This window comes from Aulonocara sp. 'chitande type north' Nkhata Bay, linkage group LG11, assembly GCF_057382095.1.
Source record: "Aulonocara sp. 'chitande type north' Nkhata Bay isolate Kocher_YH1m ecotype deep benthic linkage group LG11, A_spYH_male_GT1.1, whole genome shotgun sequence".
Classification (NCBI taxonomy): domain Eukaryota; kingdom Metazoa; phylum Chordata; class Actinopteri; order Cichliformes; family Cichlidae; genus Aulonocara; species Aulonocara sp. 'chitande type north' Nkhata Bay.
The window spans coordinates 36,437,745-36,456,081 of record NC_141354.1 but is presented as its reverse complement, the minus strand read 5'-3'; the positions used below and the strand labels follow the sequence as shown (position 1 = coordinate 36,456,081).

The window sequence follows — 18,337 nt, the reverse complement described above, 5'->3', positions numbered from 1 at the left end:
TCCTTCACGCTAACTTCAGTTTAGATGAGAGAGAACGACGTGGAGGATGAGAAAATACAGCTGAGATGCATGTGAACCATGTGTGTTTTATTTGTTTCCATGCACATTTGTTTCTCATTTTCAGCTAGACGCATGCAGAGTGAAAGGTTTGTGTCCTCTTGAACCAACAGGGAGGATAAGCTCAGGTTTGGAAACAGTGGTATCCGTACTGACAAAGAAAATACTGGACACAGAAACAATCCTCAGCCTCCCAGTGTCAGAAAACTTCCTGTTCCATGTGATAATGTGATAGTGATCGTGTCTATCAAGGTGAAAAATCCTTTTATTTTTTTAACTGTTTTACTGAGACATCCATCTAAAGCAACGAACACAAAGAAAATTTAATACCTTTCTCAACATCGAGATCGAAACCCAAGTATGCAAATATCGATGCTGAGGTCTCTTGTCCATCAATCAACAAGCTGTAAAGCTGGTTGACAGCCTTTAAATCCCACAGTAACATTAGACTCTGGAAAGAGGGGATTGTGAAGATGCTCTGAAGGGGGTCCTGGCCTCTTGGCTTTGTGTGTGAATGGACAGTATCTCCCCCCTTCCCCAGTCACAGCATTGAAGCGGTACATGATCTACCTATGGCTGCTGAGCTGTCCTGACCCGTTTAGGCCTCCTGCAGGCCGGCTCGGTTTCTGAGGTCCTGTGTCCTGGTGTCACATGAGAACACCATCGATGTCTCATGCTGCCCTTTAACTACTGACAGAACAAGACAATGTCTGCAAATATATTTTGGATTCCACAAACTGCTTTTTCAGCTCATCAATGCGTCTGGCTTGAGAGGACACATATTTAAGACCCTTTTTAATCACAGCTTGAGACGGGCTACAAAGTAACAAAAACATCACTGTGCTGGTGGCATGAGACCCAATGAGACGGTTTTAACATGAGGAGGGTTGACAAATGAGCCATTCTTCTGAAGAGTGTCTGCATGTATGCATTCAAGCAGGGAGAGAGAAAGAGCGAGTCGACGGGTGCAACGTGAGCCCCTTCACTCAGATCGGTAACACTAACTCGTGATTTCTTTGTGTCTGAAAGTCAACTTGTTCTCACAAATTGCCTCAACACTTTCTCTACAGAGGATAAATTCCCCTGCCTGAAATCCAAGTCTGTAGTTTTAGGACAGAAAATTTAGATCTCAACAGAAAAAGAAAAAAAATCATGACAAGGCTCCAAATACACATCTGACTTCTGTCTATTAATATAAGGCAGGTTCTTGTGGACAGCTGTGTTCCTAATCTGGCTGGAATGAAGGTGGAGAAGGAGAAGAAAGACTTCAGAGAACAGTAAGATGCTGTTGGAGAAGGAGATGAAGTTTAAAGCCAGCAGGGGAAAAAATGTGCAGGAGAGACTTTCGACATTTCACAGTGAAATGCTAACGGCTAAGAATAGACTTTGCACTTGTGTGCGCGTGCGTGCGTGCACATGTGTGCCGTCAACCATTTGCAGTGTCCGGTGAGTGTTTGCTGAAAACACACTCACTGCTGGAAAACAAATTATGCTGGCTAGATAAATTAAGGAAGTGTGTGTCTTTAAAAAAAAAGATAAAACAATGCGTTGTGTTTGTGTGTAAGGTCAGTCAGTGGAAGCGCACAAAGTCACCGGACACCATCAGGAACACCTGGCTAGTGCAGGGTTGGACCCCCTTTTACCTTCACAGCTACTTTAGTTCTCGTGGCACTGATTCAACAACGTTCTGGAAATATTTATCAGAGGTTTTGCTCCATGTTGGCGTGACAGCATCACACAGTTGCTGCAGATTTGCTGGCTGCACATCCGTGATGTGAATCTCATGTTCCATCCCAAAGGTGCTCTGTTGGACTGAGATCCAGTGACTGGGGAGGCCATTTGAGCACAGTGAACTTACTGGCATGTTCAATGAACCATTTTGAGATGGTCCGAGCTTCGTGACATGGCACTTTACCTCCTAGATGCAGCTATTAGGCTGTCTTATTTAAATTATGCTTAAATGGTAATAACGGGCCCAAAGTGTGCCATGAAAATATCCCAGACACCACCAGCAGCAGCCTGAACCACTGATACCCGGATGGATCCATGCTTTCATCATCTGAATGTCGCAGCACAAATTGAGACTCATCAGATCAGTCCACGTTTTACCATCTTAGTGGTAGCCTCAGTTTCCTGTTCTTAGCTGGCAGGACTGGTCTTCTGCTACTGTAGCCTGTCCGCCGTATTCAGAGATGCTCTTCTCCATACTTTTATAAGAAGTGATTGTTTGAGTTACTGTTACCTTCCTATCAGCTGAAAGCAGTCTTGATATCCACTTTTGACCTCTGGCATCAATAAGTGATTAGAGAACTGCCGCTCACCGAGTATTTTCTCTTCTTCTGACTATCCTCTGTAAACAAGATGGTTGTCTGGGAAAATCCCAGTAGTTCAGCAGTTTCTGAAATACTCAGACCTGCCCCTCTGGCACCAGCAACCACACCACGTTTAAAGTCTCTTAAATCACCTATATTCCTCATTCTGACGTTCAGTTTGAACCTCAGCAGGTCCTCATTTTCCACAGTGATGCATGCACACACACAAGACTAAAAGAAGACTTATATAAAACCTTTCACTGCTATCAGACCAGCACAAATGAGTTGTCAAACCACACCTATATTCAACTGCAACCTTTACACTGACCTCATTTACACACCAGTTTCATGGTCACTTCCACCTCATCAGCTGTTCCCAAGGCCCCACTTGGTCACAGTGACACACATATACAGGAAACAATAAAAGAGAAAATAGGGTTGGTGCAGTATTTAATATGTGTTTATACTCAGGATAAATATACTTTTATACTAGCAGTTACACATAGGTTAAAAAGTACTTGATAGGGGTTTAAGTTTATTAGACCTGTGGTTCAGGTCAATGCGCTCTGTAGGGCAATTGCTGCTGTTAGCTTTAGCAGCTTTGTTATCGCGCCTTTGAAAAATAAAAGGAGCAAAATGACAAAAACCGAGAAGAATTGGACAAAACATTCCACACACACTGAACCTGAAAAGGGTCAAATAGGATTCCTGACCTCATAAACTCCCAAACAGCTCACACATGCAAACACATTTATACTCAGTCTGCTCTGGGATGCTGAGCTGGGAGAAGCTGCTGATACGCAGCGTTAAAGATTAGCCTGCGTCAGATCAAGGAACTGTGGTCTGCTGCCATTCTTGTGGAAACCTCCAGTGCTGACACAAGAATATGAGCAGGCCTTGGCTCAGCGAATAACCCACACTGTATACCGGCAGTCCTGCACTGGTCAGCAGATTATCCCTCGGGAAGAGGCTTGACCCCTGGTAAACCTAGAAGGCTAAATTCTCTCCACAGCAGGAGTTTTACCAGCCGAGGAAGGCACAAGAAAGTGATTTCAGGCTGACACATGTAAGGTTATATCTCCAAAAAACATCTGATATATATATAAAAAAAAGAAGAAGAAGTGTAATATGCAACACTTGTTTTGTGAAAGGATTAAATTCCTGTGTAAGTGCACCATAGATCAGTCCCCGCTGCTGAAACCCATATGACACAAAACTCTCTACACTGCTCAGCATGAGCTGAAACTCACAGGCACCATCACTGCTCCCAAATCACTGACATCACAGCAGCTTTAAGGACGAGGGGCTTTATCTTCATCAGGAACTGATTTACATGTGCGAAACTAACGCACTTCCTGCTTCCGTCTGACCACATTTCATTCGACAATAAAGCCACCTGACTTTCTGATTTTATCTAATGTATTGTATTATTCTTCATAGAGGTTTACAGATTTCTCTCATGTGTGTTTCAAGCTTTTCCACTGCAGATGTTTTCCTACATCAAAGGCAAAGCACCTGCTGTGGCATTCCTCCATCCGGCGGGGCTACAAGTGTAATATGGAAATTTTAACCCGAAGAGAACAATGAAAGCAGCAGCAGCAGCTTTATGTGGAGATATTTTTACTGACCTTGAAGCTACGGGGAAAATCATTGTGGAGTTTGTGCTGACTAAATTGACAGAGATTTTAATCAGTCCAAAGCAAGACAAGAGCAAATGACGTTGTAATACGAGTATTCAGCAGATTTGAGGTGAAAAACATAAATGAATAAACAGAGGAGAACACGGGGAGGGAAACATGTGGTTCGGATTTAGGCTTAATGTTGCAGCTGTTTCTTTTTTTTTTTTTTTCCAAATCATAGAAACAAAACAAGTCCAGGAAAGAGCCTGTATGTAAAAGATGGAAGGCATCACAGTGATGTTTGCATTATGTAGCATCAAACTGACACATCCAATTTTGTGACTCTAAAAATTAGCAAAACTTCAAAAGTGAACTTTATATTTTATCCAAAATAATCTGAAACTAGTGACTGGATCCAAAATTTAAACACAGGGGTCCCCCCGTGTTTTATCCAACTTCCAAACACATTTGCAAAGGAAAACAGAGCATCTGCTTTATAAAACAAAACCAAACAGGGAAAATTAATGCAATGTTTGTTTTTGTAAAAAAGCAAAAATCCTAATTGGAAGTCAAATCAGATTACTTTGCCATCCACAGTAGTGACTATTTCAATGATGTCTTTAGACATAACTACAAAATCAGTTTGTAAAAGCATAATCTTACCTGGTAGGCATCGGAGCCCAAACAGATCTCGACTCCTCGCGTTTACCCCGGTCTGACTCAGCATCCTCTCCTGAAGGCAAAGACAGCAGACATAAACATCATTTAATAGCCAAACAAGCTCTGTACAAACGTAAAAATATACCTGCACGTACGAGGCTCATTTTATATTTAACCCCTTCATTAGTTGAAATGAACCTTTGTCCCATATTTGCTCAGATAACCAACCAGCTCCTCAGCCCACAGAGTTCATCAAATCAGATAAGCAAATAACCCTCCTCACCAACACTTTACAGAGACCCTAAACACCACACTGGCAATGAAAGTTTTCTACTTTTGAAATGAATAATCTATTTCTGACCTCGACCACAAACTGTTTACACGAGAAATCCAAATGCAGACAAAACAACAGCGAGTCGACTCCTGGTGGGAGCATCGCGTCACCTCCAGCCTTGATTACATTTAAACCATGGCTCTGGCCGACGCCCTCATTAAAGTCTGACTCTCAGTCTCAGTGGACTTGTTTTCAAAGACAAAGAAACAAAGCCAACCGCACAAAGTCCCATGATTCTTAATTTCCATGTTGCTTTTCTGTTTGTTCCTGCTTTCTCTGGTCTCACGTACTTGAGCAGGACTGGGAGCAGAATCCAAGCCCACAGAGCCACTGAGGTTTCTATAATCAGGCCGTGAGCTTACTAGCACACATGCTTCCACTTAACTTTGCTACTAACCCCCCTTTGTGAAGGCCATTTACATTTATCGCCTTAAGAGCCCATAATAAGCCGAGGTCTGCAATGTGAGAGGATGGTATGATTATACAGGTGGCAAAGAAAGCTTTAAAATAGTACAGAACAGAGGAAAGGCCCAAATTTACATTGCAGAGCCTCAGATTTCTCTCCAAACACTTCTGGCTGCGTTTGGCGCACAGTGAAACTATTAATCACCGTTTAATGCACCGGCTTTATCGTGAAAAGACTCCGAGTCAGCAAGGAGGCGCGAACAATAACAATGAATCCACTCAGTCGCCTGTGTTATGCTAACAATTTTGCAGCGTGGTGAATTCTGTTTTAGCGGCCTGCTCGTGAAAACCTGACGCTGTAAGCTTTGTGGGCCTTGATGAAAAGAAGAAACTGGGAGCGCTTGACAAAGAGGACCTTTGCTCCCTGTGAAGGTTGTAAAATCACACATCATGGCTCTGACTTTTCTGTCTTTCTGTGAGAGCGTCTGGCTGTCTCTGTAGTAAAAAACCCACAAATTGTGCTGCTTGGTACCGATGCTTTTAAATCCATGCGTATGTAACATGTGTGCACGGCTCCATGTTAGCCTTTGGGGGTGTGGCTACGAACGCTTACGCGACATATTGTGTTTTTAATCGAGGCAGTAAATCTGTGAACTTACACAGATTTACTGCGTTAACAGAAACATATTGTGGAAAAACTGGTTAGAAGTATTTTTATTACAATGCTGGTGATTTGACTTTGTGGGGATAAACTTTGCTTACTTCACAGAAATCTTTGCCTTTCCCTGTTATTTTTGGCCATTTCACCAACAACAGTTTATTATAAGGCTTCAATTAAATTAAAACCCAGTCCTGGGGCAGACCAGAGCCTCTTTTGGTGAACACTAAGATGTATTGTGTATATACCAGAGTCATCACTGCCTGATTCAAAATCGGCCTTTGGGAGGCCCATTTATCCGTTTTACCCTTTTCCTGTTATTTCTGGTCATTTAATAAAAAATATTAAATTTATACCTCAGCTAATGAAGCCTCACATGGTTTTTCGTTTTCGTGTTATCAGTTCACTACTTTTTAAGGTGAGTAAATGAAACCTGTTGCTTGTCTTATTGCCAGGCTTTTCCTGGCTCAAACTGAGTGCTCGGGGAGTTGCTGTGCGTGTAAGCGCAACTGTTTTCCATATAATCAAGTCAAAGAGTATTTATTATCGGTATTATTTTGATTAACATGCATGTTCCTATTATTTACAAAAAGGTAAATATTTTGATCACAGCTGTGGTGTTTTTCCTCAGGAAACCCGAAACCTTTTGACATTTCTTCAGCAGGAAAAACTCCTGCGTGTGCACGTGTACTGTAGCTGTTAACTCAAAGTTTTGGTGACGTTTTGAAAACAGAACAATAAAATACTACGAGCACTTAATAATGTCAAGTTGGAAAATTTCTTGCTTTGAAATCAAAATCCAGACTCTTAAATCTCTAATAAAACAACAGGAATCAGCTAATTGCAGTTCTCCCTGCAAATATTTTCCAAAAGATCATAAATATGATTATTTTCAGCCATTTTACGAGCTAAACTAAAATGAATAAAACTGTCTGCTACGAGACCTCGCTAGAGAAAAACAAAAGTTAGGACACTAAAGTTTTTTTTACAAGCCTTCGTTTGTGCCAGAGCATTGTTCATTTTTTTTTCCCATCTGGCTTTAAAATGTCTGCACATTCTTTCTGTCTCTCCATCAACACCCACAGAAAACCCACAGCTGGATTCCTTATTCCCCTTTAAATACATCAAAGATATTCATTTATTTCTCAAGTCTACATGTCCTCACCGCGAAAGGCGAGTAAACTCACTTTAATAACACAGCAAAACACAAGGTGAAGCGCCGGCTGTGATACGAGAGGAGAGGAATGAATGATTCCCACTTTTAGAACATGTGAAATGCAGAGAATTTAACCTTCACAAGCAAGTTTTGCACAACCAAGGCAAATCAGGAAGAGATAAGGAAAACTGAGATAATGTCTACTTTAACTTAAACATACTTTGACCACAGTAAGGCCGCCCTTAAATCTCGGACTCACGTGTCACTTAAAAACCACATTTCCAGGGCCGTGTTTCTGCTGACATGTCACTTTTGCTTTCATTGTGTGGCTTTTGAATACCCTACTATATCACTTTCATTGCCCACCCCCACCCGTCTCCCTCTCTGCCCCACTTTTGCCCTCCTCAAACTCCCTCCCTCTTATCCTCGGGGACTGTGGCCAGGGCTTATTGCAGTTTCCATTGCTCATGGCTTCCCTTTGCTACTGCAGCCAGACTTCTGCAGTAAGCGTGCCTTGTTCCTGGGTCGGGAACAAACTTCTTTCCCCAAACACGTGGCCAAAATCACGAGGGAACAAACTTATTTTTTGGTAGACATACATCTCATCATGTTCCATTTTCATTCCCTATATTTAAACTGCTTACCGCATCTTAAAAATTATTTTAATTTGCATCACTCTGAGGAGTCTCTGCTTCACCAAAAGTCTTGAATGGCGATCTAACCAGTCCAAAAACAATGATGTTGAAGTTAAATATCCTCAGTTGGTGGAGAAGGAATTTTATTTGCAGTCTTTTACCAAAACATACAGTTAAAATTTGGACTCTATTGTTAATATGAACAATCCTGGGTCTATTTTGAAAGCTACCCCCACTGTGTAATGCCTGGCTTATAGCACACGCACATTAGCTTTTAGCCACCATTCTCCCACAGCCTGTTTATTTATATTGTGCTTTTCATTTCCTTACATGAATGAGGGAAGTCACATGGTGACTCGGAAGGAACGTGATGCAGTTTTGCTAAACAGGGACCACTTTGAAGTGTTTTTCTCGGCAGACATAAAACAGAACGTTGGATTTGCTTTAGAGCTAGACCTGTGATATTTTACTGTAGATGATACCACAGAAGCAAAAGATCTGATAGAATCGCACTCAAAAGGAAAAACCTGAAGGGCAACCAACCTCTGTGGAAATGCACCAAGCCTTTACTAAATGCTGACAAACAGCAGAATTTCAGCCAAAGCTCCATTTGATCTTAATAAAAGGAAACACAGAAATTAGAGAAACTGTTTATTAAATATATTAAATTATACATCAATATTTATCAATCTTTAATGAGCTGGGCATTCTAGTGGTTAATATTTAATATTTAATGTGGAAATTGATGCGTCGGCCTATAGTGAACATCCAGTTTAACCCATTTCTGTAGAAAACCTTGAAGCAATCATTCTAAATCTTTTATCATGACTGTCTGCTAACAAGACTTTGTTATATATATAAAAACACTGTCAGTGTAGACATAAAAACACTGATAATAACGATGTGTTTATGGTGTCCCTGCACCAGGAATGCATTTCCTACATCAAACAGCGGCCCCCACAAAGCAAGTACCATAACAAACCATATGCATACAATTGGACGCACTGTCAAAGTCCTCCCACAAGCAAATCTCACAATTCAGTCGTTGTTTTGCTTCACCAAGTCCGAGGCCCACTTACTGAGCTGAGCCAACCAATTTTAATTTTTATTCAAATTGTGACTTTTGTTCGAAATCATTATTAAATCAGGATAAATTTGTTCCTTTTCTGCACTCATGAATATGAAGCTCTTGTCTTTTGAATCAAACCAACTCCTTCCTTCACAGCAACGCCTCCATCTTTCCATAACAGCTCAGACTCACTCACAGTTTAGTAGAGCTCGGGCTGGAAAGACGATCTTTCCACAGAACAAGTAAATTCCAAGAAACGTTTCATTGATTAACCTGTGATCAGGATCATTAAGGCAGCAGCTGCCTCTGACTGTCTCCAATATCAGCTACATTTAAACTGAGATTATGGTTTTTGATGCAACTGAGCAGCCCAAGAAAGACCAACAACTTCAATTTCAACGGTCACAGGACTTTTTTCTTTTACCATTAATGGGACGGTGACTAAAAAATGTTTGACGCTGGACTTGTGGCTGATGTCCAGCCCTGATGTCCGGTGCATTTCAAAATGTAACGCTAATTTACACAACGGATACAGTTAGCCAAGAAAACGATGATTACACATCTTTACTAAGATCATGTGCAGATATGCCCTGACACTGCGGTGAACTCTGGAGCTTCGATCAAAGGTTAATGTTAAATGTTTCCAGCTATCGGTTGTACTTTGGAAAGAACTGCGGGTTGGTAATTGGTTTAAACAAACCATTGTGTCTCCACTACGATTTGTAATGTGTCTTGAACTTTGACCCTCAGCTTGAATAAAAAAGAAAAAGAACACAGATGGTCTTTCATTATATCTGCCTCTACATTATTCCCGTCTGGCTGTGGTAGACTGTCAGACAATGACACACTGTCAGATCGGTACGGTGAGGCTCAAAGGTCACACGAAATGAAAACAGTGCTTTGGTTATGATGGGAGAGCAGAGCAGTCAACAGATTTGTGAGATTAAATGCCAACTTTAGACAAACACTGATAGTCCTTGACATTTTACCAGATCAATAAGATTCACCTCTTAAGTCACCATCACCCGTATGCCACTAACTTGGCAATGATCAGATACCAGGTAACTTCTGACGACTCAACCTCTGAGCACAGCAATCATAGGATCCTTCTGTGGAGTCAGCAGATACACTTCCTGTTCCATGCTTCAGTCATAGGTTTGAATGAAGTACGAGAAAATAATCCATCCATCTATTTTCTCCCGCTTATCCACTTCAGAGTTGTTGGAGCCTATCCCAGCTACCACAGGACAGGGACAAGTTACCTATGTTAGCAACAGCTGGGCTAATGAAGAGAGACAGACAACCATTCGCACTCACATTCACACCTTTAATTAAAAATGATCAATTAATCAATCCACACTAATGGATTAATAACTGAGAAGAGGAAAAATGACTCAGACAATAGCTCTTAGTTACATGACTGAATCTCTGCAAACACGTTTGTCATGGGCTCATCACACTGAAGGATTATCTGCACGCAAGCAAAACCCACCCAAATGGACTGATCAATCAATACATGGACTAAAAGCAAAGCCAGAAAGCCTCCAGTACCAAAAACATCTCTCTGTGCAGATATCTGTTTATAGAAACCAGACAAACATGAACAAACGACAGAAGCAGCCCTGTCACAAGCTCTGAATGAAATCTGACAGCAAATGTCATCAGTCGCTACACTTCCTGTCAGAGGATCCCTGACAACACTCTTCATTTAAGGGAGGGGAGGGCTGCATGGCCACTAGACAGATGACTCGGTGACTTAAAGGTTATAAGTCTGATGCGCAGCGGCCAGCGTGCCCATCAGCAGCACCACGTCCTCTGCCTGGTCTCTGCAGCACTCTCTCGTCTCTCTCTAGCAGATTAATGTCTCAAATGGCTTAAATGAAATACCAGCGCTGGACTTGAACATTATCCAAGTGTGACAGTTCACCACCCGTGTGTGACATTATCACAGTCACTCCATACAGTCAAAGAGACAAACGACCGAGCCTCTACAAGCCAAGCCTCTCCGTTAGCGAATGGTGCCGCTAGTTAATTATCACCCAATGCCAGATCAATACCCCTTCTAACCGGACCATAAATCTGCTGTGGGGTTAAGAGGAACCCATTGTTACGCTCTGTTTAAGCCGTGGGAGCATCTGCAGCACAGAGGCTAGTGATGAATGTGTTGCCGGGGCCCCGTGGGAGCGGGTGTGGGTGACTGTACTACTTTGGCCCACTTCTATCGGGGCTGAGATCTTAAGCCACTCTGAATAGCGCTCAGATGATCCGTCCTCTGGCATTTTTGATTCTGTGGAGCTTTGTGGTGTGTGCCTTTCATGCTGACTGCTTCAAAGCTGGCTGGGAGATGCAGATAGAGTGAACTCAGGGGGAATGCGCAGCCAAAACAAGCTTGAATATGCCTGTTATTCTGTCAAGATGCAGGCCTGCGCATCCTTGTAGCATTTAAGTGCTGCTGTTGTTTTCTGTTTCACTGAGCTGAAACTGAGACTTTAAACTAGAGGTGAGGGAGCTTTTTCAAATCTGTGGAATGATTAAATTCACTTTAGAAATTCACAAACTACTCCTACATTTAAGTCTTTGCTCAAGATTAATTTTTACTCTTCAGCCTTTAAGTCAAATTAAACCTTAGACAGGAAGCTGCACTTAAAAACTGCACTAATAATTACAGGAGATCTTTGTTAACGCTGGTTTTACATGTGCTGGAAATATAAAGTTGACCTTGACTTTCATCTTTCAATCTTCTTGGTTCAACTTTTAAATTTAATATTTGCACTAATTAGCACAGTTTCTGAGTGCAGCTTCATACCAGAGATCGCCAGCACTAGTTGATAAATTAGGACGTCACAAACTCCCTTTGGTTAACACATTTTCCTCCCAAGCAAAAGATCCCACTTAGACTGCAGTAGGAGACACAAAGCCAGCCCTGTGCACTCCCAGTGCATGTTGATAAATCAGTACCAAATTGAATATGCAAATCTATCCACGATGGTGACCCCTCAGAAATAAGGGAGCAGCTGATAATTGAAAAGATAAAAAATAATTGGGGAAAAAACAAACAAACAATTATTTATCATCTGTCTTTTTTTGTTCATTTTTGTCACAGAGATGCTCTTTTATCCTCTAAAACCGAACCTCACTCCTCACAAGTCAAGAAAACCGACATTAATATTTAATTCAGTGCTCTGGAAGCACTTTGGTTTTAATTCATTTTTCTTAAACGTTAAATTCATTATGTTTCAAAAGTCACACTGTTGTGTTAAGTATTTATAATCTCAATTCTGATGAAAATCCATGTGTGATTACGGTTTGTTTGCCTTTTGCAACACACCAGGATTCAAGAAGATTAAACGTCCAAACGGCAAAGCCATCTGGTCCGAGATGAGCCCAGGTTGGATTCAGTTTTTTAAAACCAATCTTAACACATGCTCATGGCACTGAAACATAAGAGTGTGTGGGTGGCCTCTGCACAGCCTCTACATTACAGTAACTCAGAGTAGTAGTGAGCTGAGGGTATGAAATGAATAAAAGCATTGAAGCTGAAGTTAAGATACGTTAATTTCCTAAATCTCAGGCACATGGGGTTCAGGCGGGGGGGATGTGATGATTCCTGAAAGTCTCGTTCTGAGGTAATCAAATTCAAATGTCTTGAACCGCAAAACCACTGTCTCCATGGTGACAGCCAGATGTTGTGCAGCGCACATCACCTCCCCACCCGACTCCACATGCAAGCCTCGCTTGAGGGCAGAGTACAGGCATCTGTTACCATTTCCCCCTGCGGCTGCTGAAAATAACCGAGGAGAGACAGGCAACACAAAGACACAGCCAAGAGTCTGTTCCCGAAGGAAAAAGGCGGATCCTGACGCATTCATACTGCCTGTGTGTACGCACAGCTTTGTGCTGCACATCAAACCAACGGCCTCTTCAAATCCCCACCCCCTCAGGAGCTCCTAAATGGGGACAGCATCAAAAAAATTCACCTTTACTGTGTCAAAGCCGTTCATTACAACATCACGTGACCAGGAAATTATCAACAGAGACCAAAGAAGGAGGAAGGGGGCCACAGGAAGCCAAAATATTTCGCCAGAACTAAATACAGTGGAGAGAATTGACCTAGTTGACTAAAACCAACGGTTCCCAAATGAGGCGGCTTTTGATTTTGTGACAGTCATAAATTATGATGGAATTGCTCTGTTTTTTTTATTATTTATGCATGTAACAAAAAAAAAAAAAAAAAAAGAGAGAAAGAAATCCCATTTTTGAGTTCCTAAACACAAATTTTGCACACGCATCAGAAGTGCTGGAAATTTACATAGTTCATGCACCCCAACAAAATTTCAACAAAGTAGCCCCAGAGCTGTATTTTGCATACATGTGTGCAAAAGTAAAATTCCAAGACATAGCCATCATCTGAACACAACAGGAAGTCTGCCATTTAACGTGCAATTCTGCTGCCATTTCTGCCATTTCCAGGCATTATATGTTAACAAGCTCATTCTAGAGATTTAATCAGATCAACCTTTAATCAGCTCCATCAGCCCAACGATGCTAAACTGCAAAGCCTTTGAGTTTTCATTGAAGAGCATATTTCCAGCACCATGACGTAAAGAAACTGACTCATTCATTCTCTAATCTGCCCCAAGCTTCAAACGCTTGATAAGAGTGCGGACCTGGAGGTGTTTACATGCTAATTTTGAGTCACAGTCATACTGCAACAGGAAATAAGCATTCTGTGATAAACAACATGCTTATGGGCTACATGACATTTTGCATGTTGGTTGTACACGAGATATAGCAACACCCTGCACAATTAATGGCTGTTCTCACCACAAAGTGGACACACAACGTGTTTTGTAAAGCAGATAAACACATATTTGGACTCTGTACTTGAGTTATTCAAGTAAAAGTCTGGTATTTTTAAGAAAGTGATTCAAGGCTGCAGGATCAACATGCATTACCTAAAGTAAAAGTACTCATTATTCAGAATGATCTAAATTACATCATTGGATCATAATTACTGATCTGTACAGTACTTTAATGTCGTTTTAGCTACCTATAATTAATGATATACTAGTAAATTGATATTTTTAAAAATCTGCAAAATAATAACTTCCTTAAACTTTCAAATAAAAGGTACTGAGTACAAAATGCACTATTTATGTCCAAAGCACACTGGAGTAGAAGTAAAAAGCTGCATAATACAGAATTTGAAATAACCTATTCTAGCATATCCCAAACACATCTCAAGCCAGAAGCTGCAATCAGCTTTGGGCAAAGGGACTTTTATATGTCCTTTATTAATCCAGGTAAAAAGTGTTTTTTGAAAACGGATTAAAACAGAAACTGCAACAAATAGACCCTTTACAGCCCCGACAGGACTGGATTCATAATAAGGTGAGTATAATAATGTAGTCATATAGATAGAAAAAAGGTAATTTCTTTTTTTCTATATATAAAACCCTCTGTAAAGCCCGTATCTACAGCACTTTTGGCACATTCATATTTCAGGGTGGACCTGTGGCCACCTCATGTCCCAATCTGTGGACACACCCCTGTAGGTGACCTTTAATAGTAAACAAAAGCAGGCTGAAACGCTCACCGCACAGCTCTCTGACGTTAATGATGAAGACCATCTGCACCGTTTGTCTTTATGTGCTACAATTTAATCCCCACACCAGAATCCCAGAGGTGATTAAGATTCCCCATCCTTTCACTGGCCTTTAATTAGGTGTGCAGCCAACGATGGTGACACGATGTACCCTTACTGTAATTATAAATCTCCTTGTTATCCCCACAGAGGGAAGCAGAGGCAGCCTTTGCTCGTTTCCCCCCTGCAAAGCTCCAGCTCTGAGTGGTGAACACTCCTGAAGAACCTCTGAGCAGGGACTGCAGATTTTTGGTTGCAACCTGACTACATGACTGTACATTTATAGCTCAGTTTGGTGAATGACGGTCAGTGTTTCCTGCATGATGACACTGCCTGCTCTGTGGCCTGTGAGGTGTTTAATCACGCAAGGAGTGCTGATGAGTTATAGCACTGCGAGATCAATTTAAAGAGGTCAAACCTGCTCTAAAAAAAATCATAAATCAAGGCGATAATTGCGTGCACCATTCATACTGAAGCTACATGCTGCAGGAGCGAGCCCAAAACAAGTGTAGAAAAGCTCCGTGGTGAGTGTGAGAAAGACAGAAGAAGGAAAACGAGCGGTCACAAATGAAAGGATCAAAAAACCAAAGGCTGTATCAGTGAATAACAAAGCCGTGCCGGAGCGTTGTGACCTTACCTTGATGTCTGGGAGCATTTGTCTCACTTTGAACGTGGTTTTAGATCCTGTCAACATTTTTCACGACGGCTCAACTTGCACTGAACTGAAGAGCAGGAGCGGACTAAAGCTCGCAGAGTGGATCAAAAAAAAATCTGTGTTGTTATGAGCTGACGGTCGCGACGTTAGCGCTCTCCTCTTCCCATGTTCAGTCGTTAAAACGCGAAAGAAACGTCCGGGGGCGAGCAGCTACGCTCGGCTAGCCTGTATCACCGGCTGCTGCTACAACTGAGGTGTTCACTGTGGACACGCAAACTATTTTCATCGCTGTTGTCACTGACAGCATCTGAGACTATGACCACACCAAATATTTAAAAAAAAAAAGAAAAGCGAAAGCACAACCTACTGAACTAAGACCGTGAGGACTCGCTTATGAAGTGGCGTGACGGAGAGATGTGTTCACCGTTAACTGGGGCTTTGCTGCCCATTGCGTAGCGCTCTATTTGTTTATGCCTTCGCCATAGTGAAACACACCGGTGGAAAAAACAGAAAAGCCAAGCGCAGCAGCGGTGTGGAGCTTCTTAAAGGCACAGGACATCTTTACTGCCAAATGGAAAGTTAATAAGGGAGGGAAGAAAGACTGTGACAGGAAGTTTTGTCATATTCCTTTGAACAACCGTTTTACCTACTTTCACTTAACCCCTTGAACTCAACACAGAGATATAGCGGTAGAAATGTGAAAACTGGAGTAAAGTGATGACAAGTAACACGCTTAACTTCGTTTTTCATGACTCACAGACTACTTTAATCATATTTTAATATACTTTCGTCTTTTCTCTCTTCTCTTTCACTTCTTACCTTAACCAGTCGAGGCCCATGGTATTTTTCTGGTTAAAAAGGGGTTCTTCCTCCCCACTGCCATCAAGTGTTTTCTCATAGAGAAACATTTGATCATTGGGACTCTTTCTCTAATATTGTAAAGTTGTAAACTCATTAATATCTGTTCTTGTGAACTGGCATTATGTAAGTTAAAATGAATTAAATGCAATGCGCAAATGTAAAGCGGGAAAAATAATCTGTACTGACCTAAAAATATCTGTTAAAAATGAAACATTGGGATAAATTACATTACTGCTACAGTATCTATAATACTTTATGATAATCAGGACTCTAAGCATGGTATCAGGCCTCTGTTCTAACATCACAAAATGTGATTCTATCTTTAGCTCTGCTGTACCCAGACTACTTTAAATCCAGTGTACAGTACCACCGTGTGCTAACTCCCAGTTTTGTGTTTACCCATAAAAGTAAACTTAAGAAAGAACCAATTTTTAAATGTATCTTTAGTTATTTTGTCACTAGCACCTTGTGGCAAAGCACAAAATTTGTTTTATATTTCTTTATTTTAATCTGCAGAAAAAATACCAAAGACCGACATAAAATATTTTGCCACAACAAGGCGATTCCCAGAGAGCTAATAACTGAAGGCTTAATCTCACCATGGTAAAGTCAATTTTGAGGAAGCTGAGCAAGTGGAAGACAAAAGAAGTGACAGGTCTTGGTGCGCCATGAAATACCACCCAGAAAAGATCTGATTGGCAACGGATTTGTTTTACAACTTGACAATGATCCCAAACACACTGCAAGTACAGTGAATAAAAAACACACACACATACACAATGGGAAATTATCAGCCACAGATTGACCTTTCCAGAGTCCACACTTCAACATTATGGAAGCAGTGTGGGGTCATCATGACAAGGGCTACAACAAAAAGGCAGCCAACATCCAAAGAAGAACAAAAGAAATATTCCTCAAGAATACCTAAAGAAGTTTTCTCTGTGGTGGGGTTGGGTGGACTGTCCCGGGCTCTGTGGGGCCAGGCGGCACTGCTGCACTGGGCCCCGGTCTGGATGGGCCTGGGCCCCCTTTCCCTGGCGGGTCGCGGAGTGTGGGGGTGCCTACTGGGGTCAGCGGGGGAGCTGGCCCCAGGGAGGGGTCACTTGCCCCTCCCTTCCTTCCCTCCCCATCTCCAGCTGCCTCCCTCTTCCCGCTCCACCACAACCACCCACACATGCAGGGCCTTGGAGTAGGGGTATGTCACCAGGGTGCAGAGGAGGCTACCCCCCCCCCCCCTGTCCCCTTCTGGCTGCCTCTGCCTCAATTTTATCCCACAACTTAGACATTCACATTACTCACACTCTCATTACACATACATATAGGATCTTGGGGGTGGGCACGATACACGGAGTCCAAAGTACCATCAGGGTGTACACCCCACCCCTGGCATCGTTGCCCACCTCTCAATTTTAAATACACATAGACATTGAGGGCTAGCAGGAGGGACCATGCGCTTACCTGCTGCTCTCTGGCAGGTAGCTCCATGCCCTCCTGGGTTTTAAATGCACCCTAAAACACACATGCATCAACACTACAATGAGCGGGTGGAGGGAGGTTTGGAGTCTTCTCTCACCCCCGTTCTCTGCGACCTGCTGGAGCAGGGGGGCTAGGACTAGGAGGAGTTGGCCGTCCGACTGCGGTCTGGAGTGTGGAGCCTTCCTGCTGCTGCGGAGTCGGGGCGGTCTGCCTCCCCCCACCGCAGGGAAAAGGGAAACACCACCTGGGTCTGGGTGCAGTTCCCCCCTCCAGGGGCGGGGGCACCTAGACCCGATTTGTAGAGTACGCTTGGGGAGTGTGATCGTGTGTACAACGTCTCTTTATGTCTGTCTCCAGGTTGGTTGAGTGTGGAGTAAGTGCATATGAGAGCATGAGGGTGGGAATGGATGTTTGTATCTGTGTGTGCCTGTATGTCTGTGTCTATATGTCAGGTTGGGTGTCAGGCGCCACCTCTCTGGGGACATCTCAGGCCCTCCAAGGTTTGGAGGCCTATCTCCCCCTACCACCACTTCCCCTGCCAGTGGCGGACTCCCTCAGACGTCGGTGCATTGGTGGTTCTTTGTATCCGGGGATGGGCGTCCAGGTACACACCGGCTCACTCCTTGGCGGCCGCTTATCGGGGCCTGGAGCCTGGGGCTCGCTCGGGCCACTTCGGAGGTGGGGTGCCCCCGGCCTCTCGGCCTGGGGCTCGGTCACTCAGGCGCAGCTGGCTGCCGGCGGAGCTCACGGGCGCGTCACTGCAACTCCCCCTGGCTTCTGCTCCGCGGCTGCTGAG

General features: G+C 42.8%; 1 protein-coding gene across 1 annotated transcript in view; it reads right to left on the bottom strand.

Moving 5' to 3' along the window:
* Positions 1–15,711, bottom strand: part of mtmr11 (myotubularin related protein 11) — a 38,394-nt gene extending 22,683 nt beyond the window's left edge. The window contains exons 1-2 of the mRNA XM_086312405.1: positions 15,187–15,711; positions 4,652–4,721 (exon numbers count right to left, since the gene is read on the bottom strand). Of these exons, the coding sequence (XP_086168531.1) occupies positions 4,652–4,721; positions 15,187–15,243 (127 nt within the window). The 5' untranslated portion in view covers positions 15,244–15,711. The remainder of the gene's footprint in view (positions 1–4,651; positions 4,722–15,186) is intronic.
* Between the last annotated feature and the right edge of the window lie 2,626 nt (positions 15,712–18,337).